Source organism: Haliotis cracherodii, unplaced genomic scaffold, assembly GCF_022045235.1.
Source record: "Haliotis cracherodii isolate W230 unplaced genomic scaffold, xgHalCrac1.p SCAF_7, whole genome shotgun sequence".
Lineage (NCBI taxonomy): Eukaryota > Metazoa > Mollusca > Gastropoda > Lepetellida > Haliotidae > Haliotis > Haliotis cracherodii.
The window spans coordinates 59,245,394-59,272,618 of NW_027266330.1; the positions used below are offsets into that span (position 1 = coordinate 59,245,394).

Consider the following 27,225-nt stretch of genomic DNA (forward strand, 5'->3'; position numbering starts at 1 on the left):
TAATATTTGGTATCATTTTTCTGATGATCGCAATATATAATCTGGTTTTCTCTGCCAATATAGCCTACATCCGATATTTCTACAATCTAATGCTAGGACAAACTGGCATCTCATATATACAAGCATACACAACCATACCGGTGCACGGACGAGTTTAGGTTGTATTCCGTGCGTCATTAAAGCTATTGTCAGTACGACATCACTTGTCAAATTGAAACACGTTTCTATCTGACAGTTATGCTCATCTTAAATATAATATAAAAAATAAAACACGTTCAATTGTTATCTAATATACTACTCAAAAGAAGATAAAGAAAACCATTCTTTCAAATGACCTTCGTAAGTGTGTCATGTCATGACAGATTAACAACGGTGATATGAAAGAATCGGATGTTCTTTAACTTGTTTTGAGTAGTATCTAAAACCGGATAACCATTTCCTCTAGTGTACACAATGACAGTAAAATTTGGAGAAGTGTGTTCTCGTATGTGCTAAAGCGTTTTAGCTTAAAGTTTTAGCCTTAAGTACGGGGCAAACCAAAAATGTCTTAAATTGTAGACATTTACCGCTTTGGTAAAAATCGTACAGAATGGGTGAAATAGCGTACAGTATGGGTGAAATCGTACAGTATGGGTGAAATCGTACAGTATGGGTATGGTGCTGACAAACCAAGGATCATAGTTAAGGCCAGCCTAGGATACGAATCCAAGGATGATGGAATGGTTCAGGAACACACCGACGCACGGCGCATTGCAGCCCTTTAGACTTGACAGCGAAATAACGAGAACACAAGACCATTAATTGTTGAACCGCTGCCGGCTTTCCCCTGTATTGTTACAAATTTGAACATTTGTGTTTAAAACCCTTAATTTTCTTCCACAAAACTTCGGGATTTATATTGTTATTTGTGAAACCAACATGACACATTATTTACAAAACAATAATTTATAGGAAGAATTCAATCAGTTTTAACTGCGCATGTCTACTGATTGTAGTAGGATGCCCTTCTTCCCAATGGCCAGCGTGTCGAAGTTGGAGTAAGTGATGGGTACTGACTTGAAGACCGTCGTCCCCAGCGAATACTGGAACAAAGAAGTACAAGTGTGAATGTTGTTTTATGCCGCAGTCTGCAATAGGCAGCCATATCAAGAAGGTCTGTGAATGAAGACGACAAGGCCATCAAAACCAAAATATGAACAATCATCCACGCCATCAGAGCATGTTGACATTCATTTAAGGAAATACGTGACCAACCGATCCACGATTTGGCGAGCCATGCGACAAACAGGGTGCTGGAAACCTATTAATGTGAATGGAGTTTAGAATCGCGATCAAGATTATTGCACTTATATTGCGACGTACATGCACGTGTGTGGTTGCTTGTGCTTGTCCGGACTGATGCCGTAATAATATACCAGCCCACTGAGATACCATGCCGCAGTTGCTCAGATACAGCACGCTGACTCTGAGCCGACCAGTCCTTAATGCCGAGCGCCAGGCATTGTAGCAAAAAGTACCATCTTTTGACGTGTTTGGGATGACGCGGCCAGGGATCAAACCAGCAACCTTCCGCTCTCCAGGCAGACGCCTCACAAGAACACGGAGGTGGTCGGAAATTTATTCAACCCTGGTAAGATGGATAAATTTGGAGGTGAAACGGTAACGGTTTTTTACCACCAATAGGGTTGGAAATAACCAAGATAAAAAGGAAGTATGTGCACTAGTGCAAATATCACTTCACGCACACCAGTGTATTGATTACGTCATTCGGACGGCATTGTTGACGTCATTGAAATCTTATTGTGACGTCATGTCGGAATGACGTCACATTAGCTGAATACTGTTGACGTCATTCGGCAATTGTGTATTTGGAAAGACGGCGGTGATGAATTTTTCTAAAGACGAGCTAAAAAGGTTGAATAAATAATGGTAATAAAGAAATTATTACACTTGCATATGTGTCATACTGATTTTATGAAACTCATGTAAGAACGCATGTACATATATATTACCCTCGCTCTCACTCGGAAAACAAGAATTCTTGCACACGATTCGTGACTTCAGTGTGAGACACATGGGGTTTAACATGCATACCCCACTCAGACACAGTATACTGAGACCGAGCCGACCAGTCCTTGTTTTAGCCCCTTAAAGCCGAGCGCCAGACAGGGTAACAACAAGTACCATCTTTTAACGTCTTTTGGCCCAATGCGGCCGGGGGTCGAAGCCCAGACCCTCGGCTCTTCGGGCGGACGCTCAACCACTAGACCACGGACCACTAGGCAGTCTGTTTTGTATGGGTAGTACTGCTGCTTGTGTCGATTAAATAGCGCGGATACAGCTTTATGAAAGAGGTTTATGTTTTCATAAGTACTTACAGTTATTTGATCTGCAGAAATATTAAACGTGAATGTCACTAAGAGATCTGAAGAAGGGATGTCTGTTGCGGTCGCGTCTGGGGTGACGGCGATGTTCAGGCTCCCCACCCCCTCCGTGATGTCCAGTCTGTGGGGGTCATAGCCAGCGTGGTGTGGCTGGAGCTCCAAGTAAAACCTGTGGGTAGGGAACATAGACATGTAGACCAGAGGTCAGGTGAGGTGAAATTGGGTTTAACGTCGCGTCCAAGAATATTGCACTTATATAGCGACGTGCATGCATGTGTGTGTGTGGCTGCTTGTACTTGTCCGGACTGATGCCGATTGATAGTGTTAGCCCAATGCCGCAGTTTAACATGAATACCTCACTCAGACACAGTATACTGACTCCGAGCCGACCAGTCCTTGTTTTAGCCCCTTAATGCCGAGCGCCAGGCAGGGTAACAACAGGTACCATATTTTAACGTCTTTTGGTATGACGCGGCCGGGGATCGCTCTCCGGGCGGACGCTCTACCACTAGACCACGACGGTGGTGCATGTAGACTAGAGGAGTACGAGAAGAAGAGGAATTCCGATTGCTAGACATGTCTATTTCTCGCTTCTGAGAACTAAACGTGAAATGGAAGATACTTTCCACCGCCCTTGGTAACTACTGCCATACAATATCGGCCATCTGATAGACATTCAAGAATTATCTTTGGTTCAATTTTCAATTCTTTATCGAGAACTTAATCAAATTATATTTAAAAGGCGTAGTCTGGAATGGAAGTCGCCATTTTTAAACTCCGTAAAGCTCTATAAGCTGCTTTCTGATTGGCTAATGTCGACTTCCTGTCAGTCATTTCATTGGTCAGTCAAAGTTCGTGACAGGTCGTTCTGATGGGACCTGTGATGTTAATAGCAACAGGGAGCACTAAGATCTGATTTTAATGAGAATAGGACGATTCCAGTCTGTGACACAATCGAGTATGGCTCAGTTACGCCAGTCGTTGAGAACATGAGCACACCAAGGGACAGAGACTAGCAGCGTGTTACGACAAGATGGGCAAGTTCAGGAACTATTCTGACAGGGAATGACAAGGGGCTTAAAATCATCGGATACTGGGGAACTATATACTATTCAGGTCTCTGAAAGGCATTTAGAAGTGATACACATAAGGAAGAGAATATATGGATGTCAACTTCTTTATTATGAGGAACACAACGTTTCGGAGTATATGCTTACTCCTTCTATATACTCCGAAACGTTGTGTTCCTCATAATAAAGAAGCTGACATCCATAAATTTTCTTCCTTATATACTGTTCAACCTTTGATAGGAATAATCAGATCCGTAATTCCGTTTTAATATCCATTTGTAGTTTTATGAGTATCGAGGAAGGAGAGATGTAAAAGTATAAAAATGGAGAAGTATCGAACGGTCTGGAACAAAGACGTTCAACGAATAATGTTTAGTCTCTGAAGAGATTTTTTGTTAAATCATATCTTGAAAAATAGAAATGGAATTCAGAGAATCCCTTCATGTTCACTCTGAAACTGAAAAATCCTAGACTTGCTAAAGAATTGTAGACTTGCATGGGATATTGGGAAATATTGGTTTGAAGGTCTAGGAGACTAGCGGGTGGTGTACTCACGGCCCTCCCTTGAGTTCTAGCTGGACCTTGACCGTCAGCGTCCCTGAGTTGGTGTAGAGACACAGGGGGATCCTGAACGTCATCTCCTGCAACATCACACACGTCAAGTTTACATGAAACTGCAAACTAATGGTGCCCAAGCTTGTCGTAGGTTTGCAGAGAAGGGATGGTAGCTAATGTGAGTGAGTGAGTGAGTGAGTGGGTGGGTGGGTGGGTGGGTGGGTGGGTGGCTGAGTGAGTGAGTGAGTGAGTATTGTTTCAGCCCGCATTTAGTTAAATTGCAGCCATAAATTCACGGAGGACCAGAAATGGGTTTCAAACAGTGTGCCCATGTGGGAAATCGAACACGTGACGAGCGGACTCTGTACCCACTAGGCTATCCCCACCTCCCCTGTAACTATTTGAAAGACGTAAAAGTGTTACCCTTCATCCGATTTTTGTAATATTTATAAAGTAGTTTAAAATTATTTTTTAAAACAGTTTGGCCGGAAAGAAAACAAACTGTTCTTAAAATCAAATTAATATTCCAAATCTTTAGTTTCCAGTTCGGCAATCCGTAAAACAAAGTAACTAAAATGACATGCCCGCTCAGTAATTATGTATGCGACTGTAATTCACCTTTGTGTTCCTAATTGAAACCGAAAACGTCCGTGTACTTGATTTACCTTGCAGGTCAGCTGACAATATAGTTTCGTAGAGTGAGTAACGTTTTACCACTTAAGTAAGCTCATTAAAATCAGATCTAAGTTCTCGCTGCCGCTAAACAAAGATCTGAGGACATCCCATTATGGGTCACGCCAGTACGACCTTTCGCGAACTTTAACCGACCACTGAAATGACTAACAAGAAGTCGACATCAGCCAATTAGAAAGCAGCTTTCTCGAGCTTTACGGCACGCGTTTCAACCTCACGACTTACATTTCAGACTACCTTGAAAAATATGTTGACACAGTTCTCGATTACAATTTTGAAAACGAACATTCCGGAATGTCTAATATATGGTTAAGATTGCATAGCAGTGCTTCCCACGTACTGCACAACGCCTCCTCCGTTCAAATGTTTCTCCCATGGAAGCGAGAGATAGACGATGATTTTGACCGAATCAGTCGTACGGGCCGTAACTGTCGTTCGGAATACCCCGTTAACGTTTTCGAGGTTGCATGATTAGAAAACACATTCCGATTGTCACTTTCATGATCTGATAAGCAACGCTTTGATTGGTCGGATGAAAGGTCGTTCTGACATGACCCGTAATGGGATGTCCTCAGATCTTTGTTAGCGATAGCGAGATCTAAGATCTGATTTTAATGAGATTGTCGCTTAAGCAATATTCCAGTGATATGGCAGTTGGGGACACCACGTATGAGCTTCATTTAAGAGAACAGAACATAGTCAAGGCGAACTTTAATTAAATTGCTATCCAGACACCCATGTACCCTCTGAATATTTGTTGAAGGTATGACACTGCATGTGAAGAGAAAATAGTGTTTATCCGTTTACTCAAACACCTGGCGTCATCACTGATTCTCGGTGATGCATTGATATAATGTTTCGCCATGTTGCCTACTGCGCCCGATGGAATCTGTTTCGGCTGATAATCGAGACTGGTTATTCTCTGGCATTGACATTTTGAATTCATGACAATCCATTGAACTTACTTCCTCGTTGAGAACCTTGTTGACCAACCATCTGGTCTGGACACATGTCCCCTGCCCGCCGCTCCAGCTGCCGTCGCTGGAGCAGGTGATGGTGGGGGTGTCGCCACAGAAGATGAAGTCAGGGACACACTCGTACGCTGCCATGGCCCCCAGGGTGAGGTCCTCCGCCACCACGGTACTGTTGCCCTTCCGTGATGGGGGTGGGCAGGTCGGCATGCCGGACACTGGGACATGAACACGGTGTCAGTCAGGGGATTAAAACATGTAAGACATTGAAAAAAATTACTTCCTAAACTTCCCGACCCCTGAAAATCAGGAAAGGAATAGGTCTTCAGCAACCCTTGCTTGCTGTAGCAGGCGACTATGGTTGTCGTAAGAGGCGACTAACGGGATCGGGTGGTCAGGCTCACTGACTTGGTTAATGCTTGTCATCGTATCCCAATTGCGTGGATCGATGCTCATGATATCAATCACTGAGTGTCTGGTCCAGACTCGATTATTTACAGACCGCCGTCATATTGCTGGAATATTTCTGAGTGCGGCGTAAAAACACCAAAACCAACCAACCTAAACTTCCCCGACTAAATTGAAAGAAGGTGACAATTCGGATATATTTCGGCCAAATCTAACTGTTTTAATTTGGGGAAAACGCCCCAAGTCACAGAGGTTAGACATTGATTTTCAGGCTCTAGACTACTATTTTTATTGATGACAATTATCCCAATAGTTTCTCCAAATTCCCAATCTTAATTCTCACACAATCGCTGATTGACAAGGGCGATGCCATGTTTGTTTGTAAACACTGAAAGTGGTACCTACCCGACCTTTCATATTTGCATCTTTATCCGCATATGACCCCAACGGATACCGTTTGTATTGGCTTTGTCCTACCGAGATATCCACCCATCATATGAAAATTCTGGATATCAATACCAATGTATATTGAACAGTATAGCATATCTGGATATCAATACCAATGAAATGTATACCTGTTGGTGCCACCTCCGCCATCTTCATCATCTCGAAGCCGTCTACATCCACCATTTTCACCTTCTTCCAAGCCGTGTCCGTGTGATTGTACGTCCCCGCCAGCTGCCCGTCCACGTAGATCTAGGAATACACAGATCAATCAGTCAGAGACCCCACATGGAGATCTAGGAATACACAGATCAATCAGTCAGAGACCCCACACGTAGATCTAGGAATACACAGATCAATCAGTCAGAGACCCCATATGGAGATCTAGGAATACACAGATCAATCAGTCAGAGACCCCACATGGAGATCTAGGAATACACAGATCAATAAGTCAGAGACCACACATGGAGATCTAGGAATACACAGATCAATCAGTAAGGGACCCCACATGGAGATCTAGGAATACACAGATCAATCAGTCAGAGACCCCACATGGAGATCTAGGAATACACAGATCAATAAGACAGAGACCCCACACGGAGATCTAGGAATACACAGATCAGTCAGTCAGAGACCCCAAACGGACATCTAGAAATACACAGATCAATCAGTCAGAGACCCCACATGGAGATCTAGGAATTCACAGATCAATCAGTCAGAGTCCACACACGGAGATGTAGGAGTACACAGATCAGTTAGAGACCCAACATGGAGATCTAGGAATACTAAGATCAATCAGTCAGAGACCCCACACGGAGATCTAGGAATACATAGATCAATCAGTCAGAGACCACACATGGAGATCTAGGAATACACATATCAATCAGTCAGAGACCACACATTGAGATCTAGGAATACACAGATCAATCAGTCGGAGACCGCAAACGGAGATCTAGGAATACACAGATAAATCAGTCAGAGACCCCACATGGAGATCTAGGAAAACACAGATCAATCAGTCAGAGACCCCACACAGAGATCTAGGAATACACAGATCAGTCAGTCAGAGACCCTACATGGAGATTTCGAATATACAGCTCGATCAGTAAGAAACCCCACATGGAGATCTAGGAATACACAGATCAATCAGTCAGAGACCACACAGGGAGATTTAAGAATACACAGATCAATCAGCCAGAGACCCCAAACGGAGATCTAGGAATACACACATCAATCAGTCAGACAGACCCTACAGCAAGCATCATCTTCCTGAGGCAAGGGAGTTAACTCTCTATAAAAGTCAAGTTTCCACCCTTGCCGAACTAGGCTGGAATTTCAGGGCCCGATTGCAGCGCCACCCGTGTCTCTTCTAGGTCCCTCCTATTGACCAATCAGGTTCTTCCTCTCATATCACTCGCATTTGCTTCAAACAAAATGGCGGCGCCCAGTCAAGACGATCTGATCTATTATCAAGTTCTTTATCATATTAAAACGGATCACATTCTCGCGAAGAGCATCAGATCACTTCCGCACCTTGATTGAAAACATGACATGTTTGAAGAAATATCCTTCGAATCCCTGTTGACGGAACACATGCTGTGCAAAACCTGCAGTCAACCGCAATCTGCACGGCAGCCGCTATGCTGTTTATGAACCGTATGTTGATTTTGTTTCGCGATTTTAACTGGCCTATGCATAGACTCGTAAGTAAGGCCAAAATGTAACTCCATAATTTCTGCCTAGTTCGGCAAGGGTTGAAACTGGACTTTTAGTCAGTTACCTCCCTTGCCTCGGGAAGATGAGGAAGCATTTCATAACTATCGGTCATCGAAATAACAGTCTGTGAATTTTTTAGGTTTGATTCTTTAGCTACTGTAAACTGGGCTTCGTGCATGTCAACATCACTCCGTGTACCGCATATATCAACAAAACAGTTCCTGGGACATTGTTCCAAGCGGACTAAAATCATATCCACAAATGCATTTAATCCTTCGGTTAAGCATTGACCCGAACATCGGATATATCTCGTTTTATAAGTCTCCAAATATGGTCATATAAACGCCGTTGAATCACCTTAAAGCCGGTGAAGGAGTTGTAAATAACGACGTGTCTCTCCTCCCCTGTCGTGAAGGACACCCCGGGCGTGTTCACAGCGTTCATCTCCACCCCGCCCTTCACAGAGTGCATTCCGAACCCTCCTTCAAATATAGTCATCACAAGATGTATGTCTCCTGCCAGGTCAATCAGTTTGATTGTGATTCTACAACAGAGAGGAACAAAGTATTGATTATTACCCTGTTTGAGCCCAGTGTTGTAACAATCCATTAAGTTCACGTTTGCATTTTAGCCAATCTCATTATAATCAGATCTTAGTTTTCGCTGTCGCTAAACAAAGACCTGAGGACATCCAATTACGGGTCACGTCAGAACGACCTTTCGCGAATTTTGACCGACAAATGAAATGACTGACAAAAAATCGACATTAGCCAACCAGAAGGCAGCTTTCTCGAGCTTTACGACACTAGTTTCAAACTGGCGACTACGCTTCGAAACATATTTTGACGTATTCTCGATTTAAAAAATTAAAACTGACAAAAAGAACATTCTGGAATGGCTTACAGATGGCCTAGATTGCTGGGTATAATCATAAAACCCGTAACTGTCGTCCGGAATATCCCGTGTTAAACTTTTCGTGGTTACACGGTTAGAAAACACATTCCGACTGTCACTTTCATGATCTGGTAAGCGACGCTCTGATTGGTTGGATGAAAGGTCGTTCTGACGTGACCCTTAATGGGAAAGAAATAGCGATAGCGAGAACAAAGATCTGATTTTAATGAGATTGCATTTTAGCATTTCTTTCACTGGTCAGTTGAAACATTATGACGTCATACTGCCCCGCAGATGAGAAGAATACCCTTAGACGTCAGTCGTTCATGAATCAATACCATTATGTATGACCTACCTACTACATTTTTTTTTCATTTTTTTTTCTCAAATGACAATGGTAATATTTGTATTAACCTTCTCGAAACATATTTTACAGATCATCTGTCCTTCGTCCCTTCATTCAAGGCAGGTCATCCAAAATTCTTGGCGTTGGTTATTCTAATGACAGAAAGTCCTTGTGGGGTTTCCGGTTTAGAATAGGTCCACAACAACGATAAACTATGCTTGTTGTTTGGGTCGACATAAGGACTGGTCATTTATTATGAGGGACGGGGCGGCGGGGTAGCCTTGTGGATAAAGCGTTCGCTCGTCACCCTGAAGACCCGGATTCGATTCCACACAGCGTGTGAATCCACTTTTGTGGTGTCCCCCGCCGTTATAGTGCTGGACTATTTCTAAAAGCGGCGTAAAACTATACTCACTCAATTATAAGGGACCGATCATTTGATATTCTTTATCTTTTTTTCAACAGTCTGAAGAATAATTATTACTTTCAAGAATTTATGTCAATTTATTTTTCCCCCGATTATCAAATGGTCGTCCCTAAGGGGAGTGAGATTCAGAGAGGGGGCGCCCCCCTTCCTCCCTAATGATAAATTACCCGTTTCTTAAATTTTGTAGTGGCCTAAATAATAATTATACGGTGGCATTAAACGTACGGAGTTGAACAAACAAACAAACAGATAAACAGATACAAACAGAAATATCATAACGAAAGCGTCGATCTTTAATGTCCTCCGTATGATAATCAAGTCTTCAATACATTATCAAGTCTTTGATGGGAGTTTAAAACTTGGGAGACATGAAACTTTGTATGGTTAACACCTTGTTTATTGTTTGTTAGACGTTTCATTATTCCGTGTATCATATCAAATAGTATATAACCTGTCAGGCAAAAGAAGGTATATACATATATGTTAGATGGAGGTTGAAAATTAAACAAACAAAAACTGGCTATTCGTTTGTAATGTGATTTATTCTGGTTCACAGTTGTCTTTTGGACCTATTTCGGCGACTGTTTTCTGTCTAATCCTATTTCCAAGTGTGTACTTTCTTTACTCATATACCCTGACTCAGTGACTATGCTTGTCGTAAGGACCCGTGAAGATCCGGGGTAGAATAGGTCTTCAGCAACCCATACTTGCCTCAAAAGGCGACTATGCTTCTCGTAAAAGGCGACTATGCTTGTCGTAAAAGGCGACTAACGGTATCGGGTGGTCAGGCTCGCTGACTTGGTAGATGCAGGTCATCGATCCCAATGGCGTGGATCGATGCTCATGATGTCAATCACTGGATTGTCTGGTCCAGACTCGATTATTTACAGACCGCCGTCATATAGCTGGAATATTGCTGAGTGCGGCGTTAAACAACAACAAACAAAGAGTATTCACCTGAGGGGCAACAGACAATCAATGAGTTGTTTGTCCATTCAATGTAACATGTCATAAGACTTACTTCCCAGATCCTTTCATTAGGTGGAGCGACACGGCGGAACTCTCATAAAACCTGCATTTCATCGTCAACATGGCTGACCGACCGGGAAGTGGCTGAAGACGTCAAAAGAGAAATGTAACGTTTCATACAAAAATACGTCAACATATATCAGTTGATACTTATTTATGGATGAGGTGAGGTGAGGTGAAATGGGGTTTAACGTCGCGTCCAAGATTATTGCACTTATATAGCGACGTGCATGCACTTGTTTGTGTGTTTGTGTGGCTGCTTGTGCTAGTCCGGACTGATGCCGATTTATAGTGCTAGCCCACTGAGATACCATGCCGAGGTTTAACATGAATACCCCACTCAGACACAGTATACTGACTCCTAGCCGACCAGTCCTTGTTTTAGCCTCCTAATGCCGAGTGCCAGACAGGGTAACAATAAGTACCATCTTTTAACGTATTTTGGTATGACGCGGCCGGGGATCGAACCCCGACCTTCCGCTCTCCGGGCGGACGCTCTACCACTAGACCACGGAGGCGGTTATTTATGGATGAGGTGAGGCCAGTCTAGGCTGTGAACATTATTCTAGCAACATTATGGCAAAGAATCACTTGGGACGTATGTTTTAACACCAGTGGTGGCATGGAGTCCCATGTACAGCGACCATATCACAAAGAGGCAGAGTTAGGCAGCGTTTGTGGCGGAGAGTACTGGATGGGTAACCGTTAGGGGAAAACTTTACTTCTGAGATTTTCTAGGGCTGAGGTCCTGCCTCGCAGGGAAATAGATGTAGCACCTGTGTTGTCTCCTTAAGGAAGTGACTTTGTTGGAATTATGCCTATGTTCACTAGCAGTGAGTGGGTACCCGGTCGGATGATATGGTAATGTGGCTGTTCACCTCCTATCTCCGTAAGGCAGCTTGGGTAGTCCACTCCCCGGGGAGCTGAGAATGGAATTCCCGTACACTCTTTTCCATTCCGTATCATTATCATAATTCTTATTCAGATTAAAAATAAATGCAGCAAAGAGGGTTTGGGTGATCAACCAGTCAGGCTGGTTAGGCTCATCATCAGCTCAGGGCCCTTGCACCCTCTACACGCAGCCCAAGATGGCGAATGAGAACTTTTTGAAGAATGTGAAGACTCCCCTCCTCCCCAACACCTTCTGCATTACCCAAATCAGAAGGGCTGTATTCCTGGTAGCAAAACCAGGTACTCTCCCAATGTCAGTCAACAGATTGGGAGGTACCAAACCTAAGGCACCGAGAACGATGGGGAGTCGGACAACTTGGTACTTGGGATGCAAGCGTGACATTTCGGAAGCGAGGTCCTGAAGCTTGACAGTCACATTAGTGGCAAAAGGGACAGAGAATTCAATGACATAAATGATTTCATTGGATTTATGAAAAAAAGAAACAGATCAGGTTTGTTGGCATGGATAGGTCTGAGGCTGTATACGGGCCTATTCCAAAAACTTTGTATTCATCATTTTCCATGACGCCCTCTACATATTCTAGGTCGTACTATGGATGGACCTCTGTGTCAAAACCACAAGCATGGCGAAGACGGTAATAAAATGATCGAGCCACTCCATCATGTCGCCTAAGATACTGTGTTTGTGCCTAGCTAGGCATCCACTGACAATGTGTTGGACAGTCTTATTAATTCATTGCATATTCTACATTTCATATTCACATCATCATCATCATCTTCATCATCATCATCTTTATTTATTTATTTATTTATTTATTTATTTATTTATTTATTTATTTATTTATTTATTATTTATTTATTTATTTATTTATTTATTTATTTATTTATTTATTGTTGTTGTTGTTGTTGTTGTTGTTATTATACACATAGCTACCGAGGAGCTGGTAAATCTACCAGATAGTCGCAGATCCTAGAGCAACTCTTTACGAACCAGCACCTACCTTCTGAATATTCTTATAAACGGATTTCACGCAAGTTCCCATCAGCCCCTTCCACAGATTGTCTTTGGCACAAGTCATCTTATCCGAGGTTCCGCAAAAGGCGAAGTCCTCCGAACACCGATACTGCACCTCGGCAGTTTCCGGCAGGAGAAGGGGAATACTGTTCGGCATCGGAAGTGGCGAGCCACACCGCTCAATGTCCGGCTGAGCTGTCATTGGAAGTAAAAGGCGAACTTTGAACTCTGTCTGGCAGTGGCCATCGGTCACGCTGCTGTTAATTATATTGGAGTTATAGTGAATGCGGGAGTGAGTGAGTTGGGTTTAACGCCGCTTTGAACAGTATTCCAGTTATATCGCGGCGTGTCAACTTGATTTAGGAGGAAAGCCCGAAGTGATGCAGGTCTGGCGTTTACCACCTCGGTGAAACCCACGAGAAAGGGATATCCGAGCGATAGTTACGGGTTTAACGACCGAATCCATAGAATCTAGACCATCTATTTGCCATTCCAGAATGTTCTTTTGTTCAGGTTTCAAATTTGTAATCGAGAATTGGTCAAAATATGTTTCGAAGCGTAGTCGCCAATATGAAATTAGTGCCGTAAAGCACGAGAAAGGTGCCTTCTGATTGGTCATTCCATTGGTCGGTCAAAGTTCGCGCAAGGTCAGTCTGACGCGACCCGTAATGGGATGTCCTCAGATCTTTGTTTAGCGGTAGCGTGAACTAAGATCTGATTTCAATGAGATTGGTTTGCTCCCGGAGAGGAAACTATAGTACAACTTCTTTAGTGAACAAATTTAGCAAAATATTTGTACTATGCTCATATGGAATGAAATGTTCGGTTAACTGCAATTCAGCCTGTACCATAACGTTTGTACGCAAAGGCCTGAAGCCTAAAGTACTGAAACAACTTTATAAGGTGAGGTGAGGTGAGGTGAGGTGCGGTGAGGTGAAATGGGCTTGACGTTGGGTTCAAGTGTGTGTCTGTGTGTAATTCTGTCTGTCTGTCTCTGTGTGTGCCTACTATCTTATTAATGGGATTTCTTTTTCACAAAATAAAAAATAAATATAACAGTACTTACATATACTCCATCGTGCTTTGCCTTTGTTTGACATAACGGTAACTTTCTGAAACACACCTTCTCCCAAGTCACTAGTCGGTCGGTAACCAACACCCTGGAATATCAGATTGGCCTCAAGATTGTCCACAAAACCTGTTCCAACATTGACCTTCACAGGGTTGATGCTGTACAGGGAAACCCAGAACTGCCTAGACTGACCACACACAAGAGGACTGTGCCTCTTGGTCATCACCGTGCATGTGCTGCAAGCTCTGACGGTGGAGACGGTGTTACCGTTGCTGCCGAGGTTGATGGTGATGGTATCGAAGTCTGATGACGACAGGCTGAAGGTGACGGTGACGTCTTCACATGCCTCGACTCCGAAGGTGAAGAAGTTGCCGTCGACGATGTAGCCTTTGGTTGAGAGGTCGATGGCGGTGGTGCCGTCCGTTTCCAGCTGCAGAAGGTCTGGTGTAACAGTAGATGATATTTGGTATGGAGAGGGCCAGAGGATAATTGGCTAGTGGCTTACCTCCCTTTATAGCAACTTCTCAGCCACGGAGACGGTCAAATGTATTTCTGAGCCTCGCTTAGTTGGGGATAGAGGTCGGGAAAATATTGTTTGTTTTGATAAATTGTGTAACGCTGCAGTTGGCAATATTCCAGCTCCACGACAGCGTCCTGGACAGCCATTGGTTGATGTCTTGAGATACCAGATGGACGCCATCGAGTTACGATGAGGCATTCAACCAAGGGTATTGTTTAACGCCGCACTTAGCAATATGCCAGCTATATGACAGCGTCCAGGACCAGACACCGATTGATGTGATGAGATACGAGATCCAGGCGAGATCAAGGCCGTCCCCACCACCTGATCTATTGAGACGCCTCTTACAACATAGAAGACTGTGACTTTGGTGGGGACCAGGGCCTCGTTCGCAAAGCAATCGTAGCGCTGCGACTGCCGTAAGCCTTTGTAAAAGAATGGAAGTTACGACCACCATAGCGCTACGATCGCTTTGTGGACCGGGGCCAGTTGTATCCCGGAATACCGATGGGGGGGGGGGGGGGGGGGGGGGGGGGTACCGCAAAGATGATTCAGTTTCATACTCGTGATGTCAATTTCAATATTCATGTTTTTGCTTCTATTGGTTTACGTTTCAGCCGACAGAATATGTCCTCAATGTGTATTGACATGTGGAATGTTTTGATAGATATTTTCCTTGCTGTTGATTACTTTCAGTAAAACATATGGTTAACTACGGTTATAACGAACACGCTTATAACGAACTGACGGATATAACGAATTTAGTTTTTTGGTCCCGACTATTTGCTGTAGTTATGATGTATATATGCTTATAACGAACTACGGTTTAGCGTACTAAAATTAGTAGTCCCTTTCAGTTCGTTATAACCGTAGTTTACTGTATTCAAAATAGCTCAGTATTGAAAGAGGGGTAGTTCTTTGATTCACAAAACCGTTCCAAGTCTTCCACTCTTTTTTATTAATTAAAATATAAGATTTTTTTCAGTTAAATTTCAAAATACATTCCAACTCCCCACCCTGTTGTTTAGACTTTTTACATAAAACAAGAATTTAAAGATTCTGTAACGCAAAATACCCAAATGCCATCCTCGATTCTCCAGGGTGTTATATTTCCATTCCATCATGTTAAATACCCTGGACCTGTTCACCACATGCTATGCAACACAGAGCTGCCAGTCATTTTAGTCACAGAGCGGGAGAAATTGTGATGATACTGCTAAGACCGTGATTAAGTTGGTGACGTCACTTCCGCAACGACTCAGTAGCAGGATCCGGGGTATTTATCAAAATAGTATGGAGATATATACCCAGGCTTATCGAGGATGGGCGGTTACATGGGCACAACCTACTTGAGTTGGATATCTCTAGTCTACTGCCCAGCTGCAAACCCCTGTCCACCACGATGCGGTCAGCTGTGGTCGGTTGGTCAACATAGGGTACAGTTGCTATGTTTACGTCATTAATAAACACCTGGAAAAGATATTGTAAATCATCATGCAACGGTGGAACACCTGCCCTTTAATAACAGTGTAATGCAAATAATCGTTCACGTAATCACTGAAAAAAAAACATCTATCAAACGTTTTCCAAGTCTTTAAATGAAAAAGGGGCGGTTGGGTAGCCTAGTGGTTAAAGCGTTCGCTCGTCACGCCGAAGAGCCGGGTTCGATTCCCTACATGGGTACATTGTGTGAAGCCCATTTCTGGTTTCTCCCGCCTTGATATTGCTGGAATATTGCTAAAAGCGGCGTAAAACCATACTCACTCACTCACTTAAATGAAAAAAAAAGCATTTGATGTTTTTACATTATTTGCTAAATTTATTTTGGAAACGGAATGCTTCAAGTGTATCATCTTTGTAATCTTTGCATCACTTCGGGCTTTCCTCCCACATCAAGCTCACCCGCTGTGAATACTGTTCAAAGTGGCGTTAAGCCGAACTCATTCACACACTCGTACACAATATTATTATATCCAAACACAGACAATTCATTATACATACTTAAATTACAATCCTATAGTCGTAAATAATCTTAAAACAATCATTTTGAATAATAAATATGTACTCACAAAATATTCATTCATTCCCAACCGCACGTTTAGGTCAAGGTCATCGCCAGGATAAAGGTCAACTTCCTTTGACCCCTCCAAAACAGTACTCGAAGCTGCCGTGCAACTGACCTCCACGCGACAAGGTGGCGTTGAATCAACGAAGGTGAAGGTCACGTCAAGAAGTGAGTCATTCTCCTTCATCAGATTGAAGCTCCTGAAATGCAATTTGTTTTCCCAAATATAATAAAGAATATATGCTCCTCGTGGAGCTTAAAATTACACCAGTAGCAGAGCATGGTATTGAATTTAGGGATATGATTATTATTACCTATATTATCATACTTATTATGAGAATTAAGTACCTACTACTCATAACAAGAATAATAATACAGATAATAATAATCATACCCCAAGCTTGTCGTAAAAGGTGACTATGCTTGTCGTAAGAGGCTACTAACGGGATTTAACAATAAGGTTAGATTTAACAATAGAATCAAACAGTTGATTAGAACCTACTGTGTTTTGAAATTTGATGTAGTCCCACTGTAGAGCAGATACCTCTTATTTTACTTTTGAACTGAGCGCTTTATACGTACGTTTTTTTTGTGAAAATGCTTATATTTATAAAAGAGGTTTCTCTTGCAAAATGGAAACCTCTCTTAACCAATCAGAATCAAGCATTGTTCAACGTCATGGTAGAAATAGCGTTGATGGGTACTAAGCAATTGAGGCAGGGGTTAATGGACATATGGAAGGAAGGGGTTGATTAGCATTGGTTTTAACATAAGCAAAGGACCGCGCTAAATTTAACATTTGAAACCTCAGGCTGCGTGTTACTTACAAATTCAATTTAGCGCGGTTTAATCTACAGGTAACCTAGCTCTAAATTGAAAACTCAATATGTTTATCTCCTAAACATATGACGTCAACCATTATATCATGACGTCATACAACTCCAGCGTGCTTTTATGTCATCAAAGTGTGATAGTTCACAAAGATTGACTGTGTTACGGAACTTTCCTGATAACATCTTGTACTATACAATATAGAATCGCGTCATATTTTCAGGTTTTCGAGCGTTACTGAGGACTCGCAAATCTGAAACACATGACGTGTATCTCGTGAACATGAGCGGTGTTTGTTTGAGTCAGTCGGACGTACGTGGAGTTGAAGCTGCCTAAGACACCAACCACCTGAATCCTGGACCAGGGGGTCAGAGGGCATCCTACCTGGACGTCAGAGACAGTCATCTGAAACAGAAAGGTCATACAGACTTAGTCACGTCACGTCATTCAAAATAGTGAGTGAGCGAGTTAGGTTTAACGCCGCTTTAAACAGTATTCAAGTTATATCAGGGCCTAATGTGGGAGGAAAGCCCGAAGTGATGCAGGTCTCAGACGTTTACCACTTCAGTGAAACCTACGAGCACGGATATGTTGCTGACACACCTAGAAACATAATCGGGGCGAACCGGGATTCGAACCCACACCCATAGGTTTCTGGCTTGCCCAAGGGACGCAACTCTGCACAGCGAATCGCGGCGTCTTAGACGACTGGGCCACCCGTGGCCCCTCATTCAAAAGAAACGGGCTTCACAGAGTGTATCCCTGTGAGAAATTGAAACTGACCTTCGATGTGACGAGCGGATGCCTTAACTACTATTAAGCTGGTAACCACATCGCCACTGGACCAAAACAGTTATTAAAACATTTCTTTAAAATAATTGTAATTTCTTTTCAAAACAACCTATCCTCTTCTGCTGTTTTCATAATCAAGGAAACTAGACTTAGTTTTGTTTGATCTAGACTTGCCTAGGCTTTTAGTAAAATAATATATATATTCCACAGTCATGGCGCAGGACTACATGGCCCTCAAATGTGAGGGATTTAAAACCAATTTGAAATGAGCATTCATGTAATCCCTGGGAAGATTGTCTATACAAAACAGACATTTTGAACACCTAATGCCCATCTAGGTCACTTTTCAAACAGGCGACCCAAGCATTTTCCAGCATTCTTCGCATGCTTTGAATTGCTCTGTGGGTGGAAATCTGGAAATAAATAAAGGAACAGTGTGATAAAGTGGTGTTCCCTTATTTGTTTCCCTCAGTATATGTGACAAATTCCTTACCGGTGGGCCCCACACATTCCTTACACACCGGCTAGGGGGTTGTTTCCACTGGTCCCCCTTGCATGTCCCCATGGCAGCAACTCCACATATTGAATATCCGGTGGCGCATGCGTAGGAGGCTCTTGTGACACCCGCAGAATAGGAAAGGGAGACAATTCTGTTTGATTGGTCGCTCGGGGGAGGAAAACAGTATTTGTTGGCTGCAGGAAAACAAAGTTAAAAGTTTTAGTTCCCTTTTTGTTAAATGTTTTGTCGGTTCTTTTATCTAATAAATGCACACGCGCAAAGGCCATGCACTGAAGGTCATTCTGATTGTGCAGACAAAATAGTTTCTGAATATATAGTTTCATATTAAAGAGGTGTGCATTACCGCATTTCATTTAATTAATTACCTAAAAAAAAGGAATAATAATCTTTACCTAACTCCGTTTTCCGTTTGAAATCTTCCAGCGCTGCTATCCTATTGTCTCTGATACAGTCGTTGGTGGTACACGTTGGTGTCGTCATCGATGTAGTTGTTTGAGATGCAGTAGGTGTAGTTGTGGTAATTGTAGTAGTAACTGTCGTTGATGGCGCAGCCGTGGTTGTAGTTGTAGTTGTAGTTTCCGTGGTAACAGTCGTGGTAGGAGTTGTTGTTGCCCCAGTTGTTGTAGTAGTCGTTGTCGTTGCAGAAGTACTGGTTGTTGCAGCAGCAACAGTTGTGGCCTCCTCAGAAGTTGTCGTCATCATCGTCGTCGTCAGTGGCACTGTAAAAGTGACACAGGGAGCCGTACATTTATGGAAGCGACGCCGGATGTTACAAAGGAATAGATTTGATGCAATGGAATGGTGAGGTGAGGTGAAATGGGGTTTAACGTCGACAACTACGACTTATGATATAGCGACGTGCATGCACGGTTGTTTGTGTGTGTGTGGCTATTTGTTCTAGTCCGGACTGATTTCTAGGGCAAGCTCAGTTACACATCATGCCGTAGTTTAACATGAATACCCCACTCAGACACAGTTTACTGACTCCGAGCCGACCAGTCCTTGTTTTAGCCACTTAATGCCAAGTGACAGGGTAACAAGTACCATTTTGTAACGTTTTCTATGACGTGGCCGGGGCTCGAACCCCGGACCTTCCGCTCTCCGGGCGGACGCAAATAACGGGATCAGGTGTTCAGGTTTGCTGACTTGGTTGATGCTTGTCATCGTATCCCAATTGTGTGGATCAATACTCATGATATCAATCACTAGATTGTCTGGTCCAGACTAGATTATTTACTGACTGCTGTCATATGGTTGGAATTATTGATGAGTACGGCGTTAAGCAACAAACAAACAAACAAAAACACAGGACCTTCTTGTTCCACACCTCTCAGAAATAAAACCATACATGTAGAGGAGACCGCCTCCGTGGTCTAGTGGTAGAGCGTCCGCCCGGAGAGCGGAAGGGCCGGGGTTCCATCCCCGGCCGCTTCATACCAAAAGCCGTTAAAAGATGGTACTTGCTGTTACCCTGACTGGCGTCTGCATTAAGGGGCTAAAACAAGGAGCGGTCGGCTCGGAGTCAGTATACTGTGTCTGAGTGGGATATTCATGTTAAGCTGCGGCATGGTATCTCAGTGAGCTAGCACTATAAATCGGCATCAGTCCGGACTAGTACAAGCAGCCACACAAACACACACACGTACATGCATGTCTCTATATAAGTGCAATAATCTTGGACGCGACGTTCAACCCCATTTCACCTCACCTCACACGTAGAGGAGCCACAAGGAAGGAGATTTTAAGACGCTTCGTATGGTTTGATATCAATAATTCTTGGTAAAGCTGATGTATAAGTGTAATAAGGACAAAACTCCAAAACACTGAAATATCATTTCACAAAGAGGCTTGGACCCGTCTCTATCGTAGATAAACTCTTGCGTTTCTGGTACTCACCGATGCTTGGGTCCACGCACGCCCCTCTGTCCTCCCAGAAGACGTAGTTCCCGGCACAACTGTCGATGCTGATTGTCCGTTCGTCCTTGCATTCAATGTATTTCTTGTTGTTGCCTGGAAAGGCGAGTTTCCCGTCCATGGCTCCGACACACGTGGCCTCGCACGGAATGCAGGTGCCCGTGGCACACTGCCCGACTGTGTAGTCACCTGCAGCGGGAGGGCAAGAGGTCGGTCAGGGTGAGGTCTGTGTTGGTGGGGTATGTTGCGGGGTATTTTGGGAGGGAGTGTTGGTTGGGATGTCCTCAGATCTTTGTTTAGCGGCAGCGAGAACTTAGATCTGATTTTAATTAGATTGTCAACATTGGTTGCTTGGCACAAATTCTACCCCAGAATCCCACGTGAGGGATTCAGGGTCAGAAATGTCCCAAGTATCTATGCCATCCTAAGAGGAGAGCTGGTTGATTGCATGTCTTTTTACCCTGACGAATCGGGACGTTGTTCATAATATCAATCACTGGTTTGTCTGACCCTGACTCGATTATTTACAGGCCGCAGTTATGTACCTGGAATACTGCTTGCAAACAAATCATCTGTAATATAGTAGGAACATTGATGTTGACAACAAATAAACAAACAAACACAAGATATTATTTTCTAGCTTCTCAACCAGGGTGGCCCAGTTGTCTAAGGCGCCGCGATTCGCTGTGCAGTGTTGCCTCCCTTGGGCACGCCAGAAACCTATGATTGCGGCTTCGAATCCCGTTTCGCCTCGATTATGTTTCTAGGTTTGTCAGCACCATACCCGTGCTCTTGGGTTTCACCGAAGTGATAAACGTCTGAGACCTGCATCACTTCGGGCTTTCCTCCCACATTATGCTGACATGCCGTGATATAACTGTAGTACTGCTAAAAGCGGCGTTGAATCCAACTCACTCACTCACCCACCCACTCACTCACTCACTCACCAACCCACCCACTCACTCACTCACTCACTCACTCACCCCTCAACCCACTCACTCACTCACTCACTCACTCACCCACTCACTAACTCACTCACTCACTCACTCACTCACTAACTCACCCACTCACCCACTCACCCACCCCTCCACCCACTCACTCACTCACTCACTCACGACTCACATGGCGCCTTGGGCTGGAACCTGCCGCCACAGGTGACACTGGTGTACTGGCTGCAGGTGAAGGTGATGGGGTCCCACAGCTGGAAGTACGGACACTCCCTCTGGTAGGGGTCGAGGGCGGAGTTCCAGGAGACGGTGCTGCAGTCGTAGTACTTGGAGCAGCTCGTAGACGCAGGGAACTTCAGCCCCGGGAGCCGCTCGCATATCTTGGTGATCGACGCTGGAATGGTAAACAATGTAGTCATAATTATCGTTGTAGCTGATAGTTGAAGTTGTAGTGGTTGCAGTCACATATGTAGTCAATAGTAGCAGTCGTCGTAGTCGATTTAGAAGCATTAGAAGCTGTAGTGAGTGAGGACTCGTTGTAGTTGTTCTAGAGAGTGGAGTCGTAGTCGTTGCGGTCATGGCGCAGTCAGTAGTATTGTAGTTGTTGAAGTGAGTAATAAGGTGCGGTCGGGTAGCCTAGTGGTTAAAGCGTTCGCTCGTCACGCCGAAGACCCGGGTTCGATTCCCGACATTGGTACAATGTGTGAAGCCCATTTATGGTGTCCCCCGCCGTGATATTGCTGGAACATTGCTAAAAGCGGCGTAAAACCTCACTCACTCACTCACTGAAGTGAGGAATTAAAGCTGTTGAAACAGGAGAGTAGTAGTAGTGATTTTATTTGATTTAGATAGTGATTGCGTGATGACTGATTATGAGTAATTGCAGAGTTTAACAAATACTTTGCCGATGTACCCGATAGCGTCGTCCCAGTCCATCGATCGCGGCGTGAGGAACATCACAAAGCGACACAGCCGTTCCAGTAAACGTATGACAAGGTGCATAGATACAAAAGGCACAAGAGCTGTGCATATTAAATGAACGGATAAACCTGCACCTACAGTCACGCCATCATATAGTAAGCCTTCGCTGTTTGCCGAAACCATGGCGTTATGCTCCACATGGATAAAATCGGTAAAGCCCACTGGCGGTATCCCCCGAATAATAACGGAATGTTGCTTCAGAACTCCTTCGGCCTATTGGAGAACACACGTCATACCTTTGACATCCTCTGAGCACTGAAGGTCGACCGGGTCAAACACCATGCTCCCAGTACAGGCAGATCGGGACACCACGAGCTGGGAGGCGCACTCCAGATACTCCGGGAGGAAGAGTTTTCCCACAACAGGGTTCTTGCCGTCGGGAAGGCCTCGACACGCCTCGTCCAAACACTCCAGCTGGTAGGAGCCTGGGTAAAGAGTACAGTGAGGACTGACAGCGAAACTATTTGTCTTAGAACGATAGAGACTCACATGTCCACACTGCTGCATCCTATTGGGTCGAAACTGTGTCAGCATTGCATTTCCCAAACTCTTTTAACAGACACTTTTCTCACTTAAGAGCCATTGTAGAGGGTAAGCATTTTTATGGAATCATATTTGTGATACGCATGGCCATTGATCCCCGCCCTTAAATCAATACTATGTTAATATTCTATTTATTTGGGACACAGCACTTACGAATCCGACGAATTAGTTATCAATGTCCTAAAGAACGTTTTTGCAACTATTGCGTCTTGTGTCTTGAGACGCTATTAAATTCTTTGCCTAACGATAATATTTAGGCCGATCTTGCTATATTCAAATTCGATCATGTTTGTCAATATATGTAGTCTCCTAATCCTAAATACATGTACAACATGTTTATATTCATACTAAAGAGTACTATATAAATGTAGATAGACACTAGAACAACTTCTTCAGTTGAAACAATTTTTACAGATTTTTTGGTATTGGCACATTCCTGATATGTTCACAGACTAAAGTCAGCGTATACTTTACAGTGCATTGGGAAGTAAAATTTGTTCAAAATGCGCCCATCGACCATCATAATTTCCGGTTTCTTACAAGGATATAAAAAATGTAAGACTTCATTTTGGAAGTCCCTTCTGTTTGAACGTAACATCCATATAAATGCAAAGTCACTCCAGTCGATTCAAATATCCAAACATTGCTGTACTAAAGACTATCAGAAGCCCACGTCCTAGTTTCTGAAGATATTGATAAGAATGCCATACTTACATTTATCACGAGGCCTGGGACTGTCTCCGCATTTAGCATTCTCTGGCTCCTTGCACACGAGCTCATATTTGTCAAACAGCATGGGATATTTGCACTCGTTCTCATACAGGCCGAGACCAAACTGGGGTACCACTTGACTACAGTCGTAGAACATGGCGCAGCTCTTGGGGTGGAGGAACTTCAGACCAGGCATTCCAGGGCAAAACATTTTAGCTCTCTCTAAAAAATGTTAGCACCTAAATTTCAGAATATTTGTAAAAGAGTCTTTACCAAAAAGAGAAGAATACTATTAATTTTAATGGATCCTATTCGTTTTCTGAGACAAAGACAAAACTGATATTTTTGAGAAAAACAAAACTTAAAACACACCATATTAATAAAATAGTGTCCAAAAGAAACGATACCAACTTATTTTCAAAATTGTTTTTACTAAGTGAATTGTCTAGTATGAAAACATGCCAATTCGTATTGCACATAGTCGATAAAAAATACCGGGAACACGTAATCACTTCCGGGAAAAAACGTAAATTTCGTGAAAGTGATATTTCCCTCTCTAGCATGTTCTGCACGTGCATAAAAACTGCATAAAACGGCTGATCAGACAGGTTGATATCACAGCAACAAAAAGAACACAAGATATGCCACGTTTAACAGCCATTGAGAGAGAGAGAGCCGTTGGAATGGTCCAACAAGGAGCGTCACACGTCGACGTCGCCAGAAGGTTGGGCTGCGCACGCATCACTATCACCAGGTTGATGCAGCGGTTACGTCAGACAGGTCAGACGTCAGACAGGCCCAGGAGTGGAAGACCACGAGTAACCACACCCCGTGAAGATCGTTACATCCGGGTATTACACCTGAGGAACCGCACCGTAACAGCGACGTCCACGGCGGCTACAGCACTGGGACACAGGATCAGACGACAGACCGTCTACAGGAGACTACGGCAGTATGGTGTCCGGCCACGTCATCCCTACCGCGGACCGCTCCTGACGCCTCGACACCGGAACAACAGACTGATCTGGGCCAGGCGAGTTCGACGTTGGCAACGGCGGGACTGGGCACGTGTTATGTTCTCTGATGAGAGCAGATTCCTCATCTTCAGAAACGATGGACGGCAGCTTGTATACCGACGATTTGGTGAACGTTTGGCGCCTAACTGTATCCAACAGGTCCGGCCGTTTGGAGGTGGAGGGTTAATGGTTTGGGGTGGCATATGTGGTGACGTCAAAACGATGCTTGTCGTAATTCGTGGAAACCTGAATGCACAGCGTTATCTTGATGACATCCTACGGCCTGTTGTGGTGCCCTTTATTCATCAACAGCCTCGTGGACTCCTTTTCCAACATGACAATGCAAGGCCACACACAGCAAGATTGACACAGAACTTCCTTGCCAACGCCAACGTACAGGTTTTGCCATGGCCCGCATGTTCACCGGACATGAATCCCATCGAGCACTTATGGGACCACCTCGATCGGCAAATCCGACGTCGCCGTGTGCCTCCAGTCAACGTCCAGGACTTGGAACGATGTCTCCTCGAGGAATGGCAACGCATCACTCCCAACGTCATCAGACGTTTGACATCATCAGTCCGTAGGCGTGTTCTGGCATGTATTGATGCTCACGGTGGACATACCCGCTACTGACTTGACTTTGAGACGTGTGGTGTGACATTTCCCGTTGTTTCTGTGATCAGTGCTCTAACGAAATGTTCATTTTTCGACCCCGCCCATCTTTAAAGGCTTGTCATATTGGTTGTACAGATTTTATTGAAATGAAATTTTTGTGCAGATGTTGTGAAAGGATTTCTCAAAAGCATAACACTAATCCTAAACTACTGCATTGTTTAGTTTTTCTTTTATGTCGTTGCAAACAGGTGGTATCCTTTCTTTTGGACACTAGTTTAGTTATATCTTTATGTTATTAACAATCCTGTTTTCTGCTTCATGACAAATTAGTTTTTAAGCATAAGAAATACATATGAAATGATTTAAAACTATTGGTTCATTTTATACAGGGATAATAGTGTGTACGATCTTCGTACCTTCTGGATATCTGCATGGTCCTGAGACGGGAGGGGACACACAGGTCTGTTGCACAGGGTCAAACACTAAACTGGTGGCACAGTTTGTCCATATTGCAAAATAATGGTTACACTGCACAAATCCATTGCAGTCCCAAGGCACGGCCATCAGTCCTGCCTTTGGTCGTGGTTTACACATATAGTTCAACTCCCTCACATAGCCGTTCTTCAGGCCATTGATGGCTTGAATGAAGAACAGCATAGGAACCGTCGTAACACACCACAACCCGACAGCAGCCATCCTAAAAGACAAAGTCGACATCAGTTACAGAATGGGAAACATCGTAACGCACCACAACCCGACAGCAGCCATCCTACAAGACAAAGTCGACATCAGTTACAGAATGGGAAACATTGTAACGCACCATAACCAGACAGCAGCCATTCTGTAAGACAAAGTTGACATCAGTAACAGAATGGGAAACATTGTAACGCACCATGACCAGACAGCAGCTATCCTACAAGACAAAGTATACCGTACAAGACACAACTACTGTATATTAAACGTGTTGTTTGCCACTGTGCTGATAGCCTGTCCTTATGGCCACATTAAACCGGGCGTTTCCTTCCTCATTTTCCGGATGAACAAGTTCCTGATGTTTCAAGAGCTATGGATCTTGACTATTGTTTCGTGGAAAACATGGGAGATGGAGGGGAAAAAGTGTTTGAACAACAGTAATGTTTGACAAAACACAGAAAAGGATGAATCTTGAAATGAAGACAGAACATGTACAAGAACACCGAACAGAGACCATGGATAGGTCAGGTATTAATAAAGCCACAAAACCCTTTTCCATATCCAATTGAAATCTCTGCATAAAGCAGATCGATTGTACAAGTCCGACTTTATCATGAGCATGTGTTTATGAATCACTATCAAATAACGATGAGTAAGTGAGTGAGTGAGTTGGGTTTAACGCCGCTTTTAACAGTATTCCAGTCATATCACGGCGTGTCAGCTTAATGTGGGAGGAAAGCCCGAAATGATGCAGGTCTCAGACGTTTACCACTTCGGTGAAACACACGAGCACGGATATGGTGCTGACAAACCTAGAAACATAATCGGGGCGAACCGGGATTCGAATCCACAATCATAGGTTTCTGGCGTTCCCAAGGGACGCAACTCTGCACAGCGAATCGTTGCGTCTCAGACGACTGGGCCACTCGTGCCCCCAAATAATGATGACACCAGGTGTTCGCGAAAAGGTTCTGAAGACTTGTCTAAAGAATAGGGATACCTGATGGCTATGCCCAAACCTACATTGACTGTGTTGGTGTACATGAATCACTATCAAATAGTAATGACACCAGGTGTTCGCGAAAAGGTGAGCGAAACGGAAATACGATCCTTAATCATCAGAATCCTCTGCATGAAG

The 27,225-nt window shown here is 43.8% G+C and overlaps 1 protein-coding gene across 1 annotated transcript; it reads right to left on the reverse strand.

The window, feature by feature from the left end:
- Positions 1-968: 968 nt before the first annotated feature.
- LOC139447090 (uncharacterized) lies at positions 969-26,090 on the reverse strand. Its single transcript, XM_071228250.1, has 19 exons — positions 25,811-26,090; positions 23,764-23,982; positions 22,743-22,931; positions 21,701-21,919; positions 20,561-20,767; positions 19,057-19,383; positions 18,638-18,837; positions 17,669-17,757; positions 16,526-16,721; positions 15,806-15,926; positions 13,931-14,377; positions 12,851-13,059; positions 10,930-11,021; positions 8,599-8,785; positions 6,657-6,777; positions 5,668-5,891; positions 4,010-4,095; positions 2,379-2,553; positions 969-1,082 (listed from the first exon to the last, which is right to left on the reverse strand). Exons 1-19 carry the CDS (start codon positions 26,088-26,090, stop codon positions 969-971), a joined length of 3,702 nt encoding a protein of 1,233 aa, XP_071084351.1.
- Between the last annotated feature and the right edge of the window lie 1,135 nt (positions 26,091-27,225).